This window comes from Spermophilus citellus, assembly GCF_964194105.1.
Source record: "Spermophilus citellus genome assembly, chromosome: 2".
Lineage (NCBI taxonomy): Eukaryota > Metazoa > Chordata > Mammalia > Rodentia > Sciuridae > Spermophilus > Spermophilus citellus.
In genome coordinates, this window is record NC_138183.1 from 244,045,874 (window position 1) to 244,060,676 (window position 14,803).

Genomic DNA, 14,803 nt, shown 5'->3' on the forward strand with positions numbered 1-14,803 from the left:
ATGGAGAACACTACAGAGGTGACTGAGTTCATCCTGGTGGGGCTAACAGATGACCCAGCACTGCAGATCCCACTCTTCATCCTCTTCCTCCTTATCTACCTCAGCACCCTGGTTGGGAACCTGGGAATGACCGCGCTGATCCTGCTGGACTCCCATCTCCACACTCCCATGTACCTTTTCCTCAGTCACCTGTCCCTGGTGGACTTTGGGTATTCTTCAGCTGTCACTCCCAAGGTCATGGTGGGTCTCCTCACAAGAGACAAAACCATGTCCTACAATGCTTGTCTCACCCAGTTCTTCTTCTTTGTTGGCTTTATCACTACAGAAAGCTTCCTGTTGGCCGCCATGGCTTATGACCGCTATGCAGCCGTGTGTAGACCTCTGCGCTACACCACCACCATGACCACAGCTGCCTGTACCTGTCTGACCGTGGGCTCCTACATCTGTGGTTTTGTGAATGCCTGCATCCACACTGGGAACATTTTCAGACTCTCTTTCTGCAGGGCCAATGTGGTTGATCACTTTTTCTGTGACGGCCCTCCTCTCCTGGCTCTCTCATGCTCGGACACCTATGTCAGTGAAATGGTTATCTTCTTTGTGGTGGGTTTCAATGACCTCTTTTCCATCCTGGTCATCTCAGTCTCCTACCTGTTTATATTTGTCACCATCCTGAGGATGCGCTCATCTGAAGGACGCCAGAAGGCCTTTTCCACGTGTGGTTCCCACCTCACTACAGTCACCATCTTCTACGGGTCAGGCATCTTCATGTACTTACAGCCCAGCTCCAGTCACTCCATGGGCACTGACAAAATGGCGTCTGTGTTCTACTCCATGGTCATCCCTATGCTCAACCCACTGGTCTACAGCCTGAGGAACAAAGAGGTCAAGAGTGCCTTCAAGAAGGCTGTGGGCAAGGCAAAATCTTCTATGGGACTCATAATTTAGTTGTGTAGCATCTGTAATAACACTAAATCATCGACCTCAAATGTATGGAAAAAATATTTGCTTATCCAGCCCACCTATTTCTAATTTATTTTTTAAAAATATGAGGCCCAAAATAATAGGTTTGAAAGAATCACACAGCAACATAAAATTATTATTTAAAATCTTTACACTAAACTTGCTTATCCAAACTTCCACATGTGCGTGGACACTTGTGAGTACATATAAGCACTGGGAACGCATATTTTCATGTAGTGCACACCTACAGATGGAGAAATTTGTTCAAAACATATACAGATAGTTAATTTGACATCATTCGGGGCTATACACTTCCCTCTTATTGTATTGCATAGGTTTAGGGAGGTGGTGTTTCCATTTTCCTTTCTATCAAGAAATTTTTAAGTTTCTTCTTGATCCATTGGCTGTTCAGGAGTATTTGTATAGTTCCCAAAGTTTCTTGTTAATATCTGGGTTTATTGCATTGTGGATGATTCTGCTTTTTTAAAAACTTGTTGAGACTTGTTGTGTGAGCTACTGTATGCTGTATTCTAGAGGAGTCTCCATGCACTGTTGAGAAGAATGCATATTGTGCAGTTTGGGATGGAGTGTTCAGTGGATGTCTCCTCAGTCCAGTTGGTCTAGAGTGCAGTTTAATTCTGCTCTTTGATTTTATGTCTGGATAATCTGTCCATTGCTGAAAGTAGAGTGTTAAAGTCTCCTAATATTATTTTATTGTGTTCTAGATCTTCCTTTAGGTCTACAAAATTTTGTTTTATATATTCAGGTGCTCTGATATTTGATGAGTATATATTTATAATTACTTTTTACCCTTGTTAAATTAACACATTTATTATCACATAATGATCTTCCTTCTCTCTTTTTACTGCTTTTGATTTTAAGTCTATTTTATCTGAAATAAGTATGACTACTCCTGCTTTCTTTTGGATTCCATTTGTATGGAGTGTCTTTTTCTGTCAATTCACTTTCAGTCTATGCTTATCCTTAGAGATGGAATGAGTTTTTCATAAACAACATATAGTTAGGTTTTTATTTTTTACCCATTAAGCCACTGTATATATTTTATTTGGAGAATTTGATTCATTTACATTTAAGGTGGTTACCAAAAATTAATATGTTCATATTTAACATTTTGTTACTTGTTTTATATTTTTATTGTAGTTCCTCTCTTTTACTTTTCTTCTCCCTCGTAGATTCACTACTAATTCTTTTTATTTTGATCTAATTAGTTATTGATGACTTTTATTGTGTTTTCATTTGGTTTTGTATACTTTTCAGCTCAAGGATTTGTTTGATTTTTTTCTAATTACTTCTCAATCTCTCAGTGAAATTACAAAGTATGAAGTCATTTCTCTAATAGCTTGCTAAGTTTTCTTAAAATAACTATTTTGAATTTTCACATGTTAGTTATTACAGGATAAATTTTTATCAATGTATTATATTTATTAGATGAATTCATGATTCCATGAAAGTTCTTAATTTTTATTGATGTGCAACATCTATTTCAGACCATGCAACCTGTTCCAGACTTTGTAATCTGGCTTTGTTTCTTTGCTTCCAGAAATCCTAAACACAGCTTATTTTCTGAGCCTATTGTCACTTCTACTACTTCAACACTAGATGGTGCCCTAAGTACAATTTTACCATTAGTCTATAGTTGGTGTATTGTTACTGTTTCAGCAACAGAAGGTATACCAAATCCAAGTTCAAAGGTATAGCAAATCCGCAGTTCATATGTTGTTCAGAATGAATTCTAAGAATACCTAAAAAGGGAATTTATCTCTGTCCTTCACCTTGGGCCAAAGTAAGTCCATACACCCTGGCCACAGTCACCATCCTGAGTTCTGCTGAGGTGAGATTCTGCCTGACCCTGGGCATGCAGGAAGAAGTCCCAGTCTCCTATATAATGATTTAACATGTACATATTTCTTCTTCATCAAAGTAATTACTCTCTTCATATTGCACTGCCTGAGGATGGAAAGAATGGGGTGGACAATCAGTCCCATGGCCACCAACAGTGTTGAGGCAGTTAACTTTTCATTGCTGTGACAACTATATAAGAAGAAAAAAAAACAACTCTCAGGATGAAAGATTTATTTTGGCTCATGGTCTCAGAAGTTATGATCAATGTTTGGCAATACCCATTGCTTTGGGCCTGAGGTGAGGCAAGACATCCCCGGAAGGGCATGACAGAAGAAAGCTCAGTTCATGACAACAGGAAGCAGAGTGAGAAATAGGAAGACAAAGATATAGTCTTCAAAGGCTTGCCCCAGGTGACCTACTTCCTCTAAACATGCTCCATCTGTTGAGGGTTTCCACCACTTCCCTACAGATCATTCAAATAATTAATTCATCAAAAGGATCAATCCACTGATGAAATTAGAACCTTCATGATTCTATCATTGGCTAAAAGTTCCACTTCTGAATGTTGCTGCATTGAAGACCAAGCTTTCAAAACATGAAATGTTGGAGAATATTTCCTATCAAAACAACATCATTCTGCCCCTGGCCACCAAAAAACTCATGCCCATCTCACAATGCAAAATGCATTCAGTCTCTCTCCAAGAGTCCCATAGTCTTAGCAGCTCTAGCATTTCTCAAAAGTCCAAGCCCAAAGTCTCCACTAAAACTCAAGGCAAAGTCTTAGCTATGAACCCTGTAAAAATCAAAAAGTGAGTTACATCCTTCCAACATACAATAGCACAGAGTAAACATTCCCATTTCAAAATTGAGGAAAAAGGGCATAGAAAAAAGGGGTGGGTCCAAAGTAAGACAAAAAAAAATAGCAAACAAAACATTAAGTCCTATAGTTCCATGTCAGACATCAGGGATACATGGTGGCAGGATATGGACACAAAAGGGCTGGAGCACCTCACCTCTATAACCTTTCCAGTAACAGCCCACATAGCTTCTCTATTGGGCTGGCTCTGCTCACTGCCTAAATCCTTCTTTGGCAGACACTCCACATTCCTGGCATCTCTAAATTCCTAGTGTCTCCATTGCACCTTCTGCTTCACTCATTGCCTCATACATCACCCTTTCAGAGGTTACCCTCAAGAATTCTGACCCTGGGTCACATTGGCTGGTCTTTCAGGTCTTCCTTTGAAATCTCACTGGAAGCCTTCATGACCCAGTGACTCTTACATTCTTCATGCCTAAAAAATAAGAACCACATGAATGAAGCCAAGGTCTTCCACCAGCAGGAGCAGTTGTTGATTCTCTTGGACCACAGCTTCAGTGACTTCTGAGTGCCTGGATGACTGAGCATGGTGTACTGAATCCTGAGTAAACAACTTCCTAGGTACCCCTAGGGGAGGAGAGTACCCTGGCGTCTCTTCTCAAAGCAAAATCTTTTAAACAAGTTTTTCACTTTTATACCTATGAGCCAAGTGGGGTCTGGATGACTCCTAAGATGCTCTGAAGGCATTATCTTTCCTATATTGTTTCTGTGCAAAGTACTTGGTTTCTGTAATGGCTCTAGTTTCTTCTGCAACAACTTCCTTGGTCCCAATTTTACATCTGATTTTCTGGCCAATCTGAAAGTTTTTCAATCTTTCTACTCTGCTTTTTGATCATGATTATCAGTAAACCTGTATAAAGACTACCATTCGACTCCTAAATGCTGTGCTCCTTTGAAATTTTCTCTGCCAGATTAATTACTTCATCACCTTTAATTTGACCAAAAACAAACTGTCAGAATATTGACAAAATGTCAGCAAATTCTTTGCCAAAATATGATATGTGTGGTCTCAAGTCCATTTCCCAGGAGAGTATCCACTCCTATCTGAAACTGCATAAGCACAGACTTTACCATCCACATTCCTATTAGTATTTGATCATCTAAATTCACACCAGAATTGTCCATGAAACTTCACTTGCAACATTCTAAGAATTCTTCATCCTCCATCTTCAAAACTTTCCAAATTTCTCCTGTAAAGTAGTTCCAAACACTTCTCGGGTTAATCACAGCAATGACCCCATTTCTCAGTACCAGTTTTGTGTTAGTCGGTCTATTGTCACTGTGATAAATACTTGAAAAAAACAACTTCATGGAAGACCAATTTCAGCTCATGGTTTTAGAAGTTTTGGACCATGGTTGACTATTTCCATTACTTTGAACTTAAGGTGAGACAGAATATTATGGCAGAAGGAAATGGCTGAGGAAAGCTGCTCGGTTGGTCAGGATGACCAACCTTGGGGAAGGACAGGGATAGAATATGCCAAAAATCAGGCTGCAAGTGACCTGCTTTCTACAATCATGTGCATCTACCTACAGTTTTTACCACCATTTCACCATTTGTTAAGTAATTAACTCATTAAATGGATTAATCCATTGATGAGTTCAGAACCCTCATGGTCCAAAAACCCCACCTTTGAATTTTGTTGCATTTGGGATCAAGTTTTCAATATGAGAGCCTTTGGGGGCACCCCAGACCCAAACCATAACAACCACAATTCTAGGTCACACATGAAGCTCAAGGTACACCTAGACCAATGTAGCACAAGGGCTAGATTAAGCTCATCTTTCTATGGCCTGCATGCTGCTGTCATCTAGTCATGACCCACAACTGCCACAACCAGCTGTCAGTCAATCTAACCAGGAACATGGTCTCCATCTGCACCAGGGTGGGTCCAGAGGCTCCGATCATTGTCTTTGACCTGGACACAGGGACCGCCAGGATTCACCTAGCATCATGTTCTCACACTGATCTGGCACCGTAGGGTCTTTTGCCTGTGCCTCTGTCCCAACCCAAGAAGAAGGAGTCTTGCTCTATACTATGATGAGATTAGAGGATGCATGAAGGCAATCCTTTAATAGTCTAGCTCATGTAGGTCCAGAGGCTTGATCCACTGGCACTGGCCTGAAGGCAGGGGCCATGGGGCTCTGCCTGGTACTGTGTTTCACTGTGTAGGTCCTGATATTAGTTTCAAACTTAAGGCCTAGATTTAACTCCCTCCCCCTCCTCCAAACAGGTAATAGCTCTTCTAGTCTGCTTTGCTTGGAGTTGAAAAAGGGTGGATACAAGGGACTCTTTTCTTCCTGACATCTTCCAATGTGTCTTTTCTTGGTATTATTTTTCTAAAACCAGGTTTTGTGGTCTCTCATTTGATTTCCTTAGCACTTGAGAAGGTAATGTCATGGTGAATAGCTGTTAAAATTTATGTTTCCGCGGTGAGACGAATGTTGTAGGACCTTAGTTGACCACCATCTTACCCTATGTGGCTTAATTTGCCCTATTCTCCAGCTCTGCAGGATCCTTGAAAGCTAACAGAATTGATAACTAAAAACGAAAATCAGCCTACAAGACACTGAAGTGAGAAAAATGTGTTAGGAGCCTCCTAAAATGCCCCACCTCCAGAAAAACATTTCTATTTTATCTACCTAGCAGCTCTCCAAAAAGTCCCACTTATTCAGAAAGTCAATAATTGTATCTTTTCTCTCATATACGGAAGCCAGAGAGGAATAAGGGGAGAAAGATGTGGGAAGGATAAGAAAACAGGAGACACCAGTAGAGTAAATGAAAGGAGCAGGGGGAGGGTGGGAAAGGGGAAACACTAAGGTCAGAGGAGCCGTCACAGCGACCCCAAAGAAAAAGGTATTTGTGTCTCTTGTGTGGTTATTTCGAGCAGCCCAGTTAGCCCAGTTCGACTGGAGTGACCCCTGAGCCTTTTTAGTCCTGAGAACAGAAACCTGGCAATTGGTGTCCAACGTGGGCCAAAAGGTCTGTGTCTTTAATATATAAAAGCAACAAATGCTGGCTCCTAAGGGAACTCCAATTTAAATATTAAAGAAAGTTAGTGAGTTTGGTAATTCTCTCCAGAAGTTAAGCATGTTTAGGATTGCAGAGTATTGTGGGCAGAATTGCAAAATGTAAGTGAATTAGACAAAAGAAAAATCTGTGATGTTAAAATTTTTAATATTGGGGTATAATTATAGAGACTCTAAATAAATAAAGTTATTAAGATGATTGATGGGCTAGGTTGTTGAGTCCTCTCCATGGAAAGAGCGCTTTTGTGAAATTTTTAAAAAATTGTTTTTGTAAATGCTTAAAAAAAAAAGATTTTTTTGGCTTTTATATTGTAGAAGTTTGCGCTAGGAGAGTGAGAAAAAGGGAGAGAAAATGTTGTGATGTATACCTGGAGAGAAATAAATTTCAATTTTCTATTGTTTTTGTCAATACTCAGAAAGTATGTACTGACCTTTTTTGCTACATGATTGTCCTATGAATTAGAATGGCTGTGACTCAGCCCGTGGGGACAAGAGACTTTAGCCGCTGCTGCTTGCTGATCTCTATGGGGTCCTAGCCCCTGAGGCCAGCAGTGCTTTTAACCCTTAAATGACTTGACCTAAATGTGAACACAGACTAGCTTAAGATCTGATGGTAACGCTGGTGTCTGCCGCTAAAAAACTTTTGGAGCACCCATGTGCCACAGAAAAAAGTGCAGGATGCAGGAGTACACAGGCTGCAACCGCAGGTTGCAGAGACAAAGCAAGCTGCCACCGCAGTAGGATCTTGGCCAGGTGGGGGAAATTCAAACAAAATCAAACAAAATGCAGTCGGCTAGGAAAACTTGGGGAACTTTTGCCCGACAATGGGCAGCGGACTCCACGGTTTAGTTAATATATATTTTCCTAATTGTTTTTCTTCAACAGAAAACCCATAGTTTATAAGTTTTATACATACATTTATCAGATACAGTCCTTTAATTACAGATACTTGAGATAAATGTATTTACTATAAATTTACTTTTAAGTAAAAATACAATCTTTAAGTAGTTTCTAATTCTCAAAGTTATTGTTCAAACTCATAAGATGATAAACAAATATAATTCTGTCTACAAACTATCTAAGGATTTTAATTATATTTTCATTGATATTTCTTATCAAAGTACAATAATTTGTTTATAGATTCTAAGGTTTTCAAAAATTGTTCCAAACTATAACCAGAAAAAATTTCTAAAAGAAAAAGATGCTTCAACAAAGAGAAAACACACATTGGATCCTAAAAAGAAAAAAAAATCATCTTTGGATAAAATAAGGTCTTTAAATTCTAGATTTCAATGATAAAAGTATTTTCCTAAATAAAAAATATATATTATTATCTAAACAGATGATGCAAAAAGTTAAAACAATTAAAAAAGAGATTTATATATACTGGACTGACTATAAAAATTTTAACTGATTAATTCAAGTATATTTCAGGTTATTTTCCTAATTTGACTATACTAATGTGAGCTAAGATTTTGTCCATATTTTGACATGATAATACCTATTAAAATGTTAAGTTTATTTCCTTAAAGAAAGGTCTTTATTGCCTAATGATTCTTGCTATTTAAAACAAAGATTAATTTTGGTAAATAAATTCATATCCTCAATTAAACACTAAATATATTAAACTGCTAACTTAGATCCTGATTTTGACAATTGTTCTTTAAGACTATATTTGATTGATTCTAAGACACAAAAAACTGTTGATTTTTACATATTCTGTTTGTTAGATAATTATAAAAATTAAAAAAAAAACATTTTATTAAGGCTAAAGTTCTCCAAATTAAAGTCATATGTTAATTTTAAGCAATAAAGGTTCCAAACTTTAAAAATTTATTAATATTATGTAAGTTCTCTGACTGCACCTATTATCTATAAAAATATGTTAGGATTTATATAGTGCTTCCTACACTAAAAAATAACCTTAATCATATTTTTTAAAGGCAATTAAGAGATACCTATTTAAAAGATAATATTCTAAAATATAGAGATATTTTGAGACATTCTCTCAAAAGGAGATTGAGGGTTCTTTCTAAATTGTTAGGATATATCGACTAGTCTATATTAAAAAATTATAATAATAAAAGATAAATCTATTCTTATCATTTAAATAGTTATACTATCATCTAATGATAGTATATAAACTAATGATACTATGACTTATGCCAAGCCTTTACTCAATTTTATTAAATAAAAAAGGGGGGAATTTCTCTCTCTCTCTCTCTCTCTCTCTCTCTCTCTCTCCCTCCCTCCCTCCCTCCCTCCCTCCCTCTCCTCTTTCTTAAAAAAAAATTTAAAAAAAAGGGGGGGGGGAATACAGGACCCCAGAGACACACACTAGATTTTACAAATATTTTAAAGTTTTTTTCTTAAATTGTAATATTGAGAGTCTTAATGTTACTGAACATGATTCAGTGAGTTAAATCAGATATCAAAGGAGAGTTTAAACCAGTCATCATGATAATGACTGAGAAACCTGGCTCAGAAAGGTATCCAGCTACAGAGTTTACAACCATGCAGCTTCATGAGCTTGTCAGGTAAATAAAAATTATGAAAAGACTTGTATGGACCCATTCCCCAGGTCCATCTTTAATGTGTCTTGCAGTGTGGGCCGGAAAGTTCACCCATGAAACTAGATTAATTGTCCTGACTGTAATGATCAGTTATACCTATATATTGATTCTATGGTAAACAGACTGTCTGGAAGTATCTTTTGAAAAAAAAAAGACAGTGTTGAAATAATGGATTGTTCCGCATCCATATGGATAGCAGCTATGGACCAGATGTGAGTAACACCAACTAAGGGCCAGTTCTCTATGAGGGATCATGCCCTGAGTCTTTCACTGCTCTCCTCTTCATCTATCTGTGTCTTTCGGCTTTGTCACAATAATACTGTTTGTCTGTCTATGACCTTTCCCCTTCCTTCCTGAACACAGCCCCACCAGCCCAGTGCTGCGAGCTGGGCCCTCCATGGAGAAGAGACCTGAGTTTGCTGATCCTAGGGTAAATGCTGGTGTGGAGGCCACGGGGGCATTATCTATCAGGAGACAGAGAGCCCTCTCAGACAATGCCTTGCACACTCCACATCACCCTGTTTGGCCCCGGAGGATGGCTGGTTAGTCAATGACGGGTAAGATTCTTCAAGGGAGGGACAATCTAAGACAGGCACAGTCGCAGAGGGGCCATCAGGAGAAAACTTGGAGCCAACAGAGGTGAGGCACAGAATCTCACTCCCCCACACACCTATGCAAAGTCCTAATTCTTCTCCCCTTCTGAGAGAGGTCTCCTGCCCCATGACTGCTTTGCTCCCCACGTCCAGCTCAGATCAGAACCCTAGTGACAGAGACCTAGTCAACAGTGACTGCCTGCTCGCCACAGCAGGAGACAAATGCAGCTACAGGAATGGGCCATGTCTGGATGCTTTTCTCTTTCTTGGTTCCCATTTTTTCTATGCTTTTCCTTTTCCTTTCTTTTCTCATCAGGGTTCTCCTTTGACAATAAATTTAATAAAGAGGAGAAAATGTTGGAGTAGCCTTATAAGTTTCCTCACAGTGTGGTTACATTAGGCAGGAGATGATTGGCTTATGGATATTATCTTGCTTATGTATGATTGACGGGCACACCCCACTTGTGTGCACTTGTGTGCATTCCAAAAAGAAACTGAGCTACTGGACATCGACTTGAGGTTGGTTATTAGCCAGTTATCACCAGCTCCTGTGACTGAGGTAGCCAAAGTAGCCGAGCAACAAATTGACCACACCAGTGACAGAAAAGTATGCTAGACAGCAGATGAAATACCCAAGCCAGCCAATTATGATGGACTTTAGTGACTAAGACTACATTTACCTATATGGACAATTGTTGGGAAGATTATTAAAATAGATTTTTCCAAGAGTATTTATATTACTGACAGACCTAATTAACTCCTTAAATGTGAGGGTTAAGAGAAAAAATGATAAATACCCTGTAGCCTGTAAGAATATAACTTATTGCATCATTAGTTATTGCCAGCTAATATTTCAGAGCTATAATATGCTGAAGTTAATATTCAGGCTTTAAAACAGGTGTATGTCAAGTAACCAGACCTAGGCAAACTGCTGGTCTCATAATCCCTGAAGTGACTACTTTAAATATTATTCCTTGCTTATTCAATTTTGGCCTTTGTGGCTATGTCTTAAAACTTACAATGTATGGATTTTCTTAATATTTGACTTAAATTACTTCCAAGATCCTTCATGGGCAGATAAGTGCTGTTAGAAGGATGAGACTAAATAATGATGCTCTAGAAGACAATGTAATGAATAATGTGAGTGAGCCCTTTGCTCTATGGTCTATGGAGAGGCCTAAATGCCATGGCAATGAAAACGTCTGTTACTATGGCCAAACACAATGCATCCCAATAAAATTGGGAAAAGATTAAAAATCTTCTGATGAGTGTTTGGCAAAGTAATAATAATCCGGATTATCGTGTTGATTGTGTTAATGAAGATGATGTTTTCTACTAATTGTGTTGTGAAGATGATATGTTTTCTACTAATTCTTTTTGTATTTCAATAGCAGATTGTGATGACCTTGGACAAAGAGTCAAGTGACTGAAAGAATTTCCCAGTTACATTCTTTTTTATATATTAAGAAAGGGGGAATATGTGGGAGACCAACCCTACACGTGACTGAGTCACACTCCCCGGCTGGGTGCTGAGGCGCTCAGTCACAGAAATGTGGTCAGTGTCTTATGCATGGGTGTGTCTTGCTACAGCCCCTTGGGTGAAGCTATGCTCACCTGTTCCTTTATAATATAACCCCTTGCCCTGTTCAGGATAGAATCTTCCATGGAAGTGCCTTGTGTGTGTCCCCTTCTCTTACTGTGCCCTTGGGTGTGACCTACCCAGGTGTCAGTCAACCTGCTGACAGTGGACATCATGAAGATACTCAGCCCCCTGAAACCTGACCCCTGGCCTCATTTGAATAACTTCCCTCAATAAAAGGGGTCAGCACATGCTCTCACTCTTTCTCTTTCTGAGGACCCTTAAGGTCAGAGGAGCCGTCACAGTGACCCCAAAGAAAAAGGTATTTGTGTCTCTTGTGTGGTAATTTCGAGCAGCCCAGTTAGCCCAGTTTAACTAGAGTGACCCCTGTGCCTTTTAGTCACGAGAACAGAAACCCGGCAGAATGATATTAACCAAATTGTACTTTTTGTATCATGTGTATGTCTGAATATGTAGCAACAAATTCCACTGTGATGTATTATTAAAATGCACCAAAATATGGAAAAGAAAGGAAAAGTCCAATTATAGTTTCTGTCTTTATTTCACTTTACTCTTTTCACTCATTAAAAAGAGCCTTATTCTTGGGCATATATTAAAGCTTTGAGTAGCAATGATATACTATTGCAATTTCCCAAAGATGTAAATATCATTTGGAGCAAATAACAATCTGATGAAAAAATCTAAAAGAAAATTTCTGGAGAAATTTTAAATTCCATAGAAGGCTTTGAAAATCTCATATGTCATAAAAATCACATGCGGGCTGGGGATGTGGCTCAAGCGGTAGCGCACTCGCCTGCCATGCGTGCGGCCCAGGTTCGATCCTCAGCACCACATACAAAGATGTTGTGTCCGCCGATAACTAAAAAATAAATATTAAAAAATTCTCTCTCTCTCTTTCTCTCTCTCTCTCTCTCTCTCTCTCTCTCTCTCTCTCTCTCTCTCTCCTCTCTCACTCTATCTTTAAAAAAAATAAAAAATAAAAAAAATAAAAATCACATGCATGTTCAAAGATTCCAAGGCATTCCAAGAAAAAGGACTGGGGTTTAATGTTGGGTTTTGGGACCCACTTTGAAGCTAGGCTCAACAGAAAATGAAGATCATGAACTTGAACATCTGGATCATTGAGAACATGTTCCAATATGTATAGAGAAGAAAGAGAGAATTAATGGCATAAAGCATTTAAGAAAGCATACACAGTTGTCAGCGAATCTCTGTATTAGTCAGCTTTTCAACACTGTGGCCAAAATACCTGACATAAAAATTAAAGGACAAAAGATTTATTTTGGCTCACAGTTTCAGAATCTTCAATCCATGGTCAGCCAGCTCCATTGCTTTGGACCTGGAATGAGATAGAACATTATGACAGAATAGTGGCAAAGGAGGGCTGCTCAGCTCCTAATAACCAGAAACCAGGGAGAGAGAGAGCCAGAGAGAGGGAGAGAGAGGCATTAAAGGCAAGATATTCCCCAGAGTACATCCCCAGGGACATCCCCTTTTACTTCGTACACTTTGAACACCTCCCAATAATTCTTTCAGATTATGACTCCTTAAATTGATTAATCTATTGATGAGGTCAGAACCCTCATAATCTACTCATTTCCAAATAGCCCCCTCTGAACATTGCCACACTAGAGACAAAGCCTTCAATGCATAAAACTTTGAAGGACATTCCAGGTCCAATCCATACCATCCACTAAGCCAGCTGAGTAGACTTCGGTGGGCATAACAATGGAAGACAGAATTAACATAAGTGATCCAGAAAAATTGCTAAAGTCATTGGTGACTTTTAACATAAGTAATCCAGAATAATCCCTTCCTTCCTGCCAAGGAAGACATGATTTTCAGAATACGCTACACTTTACTATCTAAAATGCTGTTCTGTTTTGTTTTTAAAAGTGAACCACATTAAAAAAAAAAAAGAATGAAAAACACAGGTTTAAAAAATAGTCCATATACATATAAACTATCACAGAGGAAGTCCAGTATTGGACTTAGACATAGAATAATCTGAGATACATAGAGCTATGTTATTATGCATCCCATATAATTAAAAAATAAATCCTATAGAAGATTTTGCCTTGCCCACAGCCTTCTTGAAGGCACTCTTGACCTCTTTGTTCCTCAGGCTGTAGACCAGTGGGTTGAGCATAGGGATGACCATGGAGTAGAACACAGACGCCATTTTGTCAGTGCCCATGGAGTGACTGGAGCTGGGCTGTAAGTACATGAAGATGCCTGACCCGAAGAAGATGGTGACTGCAGTGAGGTGGGAACCACATGTGGAAAAGGCCTTCTGGCGTCCTTCAGATGAGCGCATCCTCAGGATGGTGACAAATATAAACAGGTAGGAGACTGAGATGACCAGGATGGAAAAGAGGTCATTGAAACCCACCACAAAGAAAATAACCATCTCACTGACATAGGTGTCTGAGCATGAGAGAGCCAGGAGAGGAGGGCCGTCACAGAAAAAGTGATCAACCACATTGGCCCTGCAGAAAGAGAGTCTGAAAATGTTCCCAGTGTGGATGCAGGCATTCACAAAACCACAGATGTAGGAGCCCACGGTCAGACGAGTACAGGCAGCTGTGGTCATGGTGGTGGTGTAGCGCAGGGGTCTACACACGGCTACATAGCGGTCATAAGCCATGGCGGCCAACAGGAAGCTTTCTGTAATGATAAAGCCAACAAAGAAGAAGAACTGGGTGAGACAAGCATTGTAGGACATGGTTTTGTCTCTTGTGAGGAGACCCACCATGACCTTGGGAGTGACAGCTGAAGAATACCCAAAGTCCACCAGGGACAGGTGACTGAGGAAAAGGTACATGGGAGTGTGGAGATGGGAGTCCAGCAGGATCAACGTGATCATCCCCAGGTTCCCAACCAGGGTGCTGAGGTAGATAAGGAGGAAGAGGATGAAGAGTGGGATCTGCAGTGCTGGGTCATCTGTTAGCCCCACCAGGATGAACTCAGTCACCTCTGTAGTGTTCTCCATTGGGCCTCATGAGGCTGCCCTGTAGCAGTGAGAGAGGAGAGTCAGAATGACAAAGGAAAGCAGGACTGTGCTGAGCTCCCTCAGCAGGTCCCCAGTTTTGCAACACCTGGTTCCCATGTCTGAAGCATGCCCTGACAACAGAAGGCAGCTGTCCATTAACAGCTGCTCACAGTGTCCTCCGTGAAAGGATTTTGCGGGTAATCCATTATCATTTTCAAGCTTCATGAATCACTGAACTAAGATACCAAAAAGAAAATACTTTGATAAAATCATCAGATTTCTAACTGGAGCACGTCCAAATGCCTTCCAACTTTG

At 39.5% G+C, this 14,803-nt stretch overlaps 2 protein-coding genes across 2 annotated transcripts; one reads left to right on the top strand and one right to left on the bottom strand.

Moving 5' to 3' along the window:
* LOC308641891 (olfactory receptor 5B12-like) lies at nucleotides 1-945 on the top strand (the record flags this gene model as incomplete). The annotated part of the gene is made up of 1 exon (XM_081280471.1): nucleotides 1-945. The coding sequence occupies one exon, from the start codon at nucleotides 1-3 to the stop codon at nucleotides 943-945; it is 945 nt and encodes a 314-aa protein (XP_081136597.1).
* Nucleotides 946-13,543: 12,598 nt separating this feature from the next.
* Nucleotides 13,544-14,488, bottom strand: LOC308641162 (olfactory receptor 5B12-like; the record flags this gene model as incomplete). The annotated part of the gene is made up of 1 exon (XM_081279472.1): nucleotides 13,544-14,488. The coding sequence occupies one exon, from the start codon at nucleotides 14,486-14,488 to the stop codon at nucleotides 13,544-13,546; it is 945 nt and encodes a 314-aa protein (XP_081135598.1).
* Nucleotides 14,489-14,803: the final 315 nt, after the last annotated feature.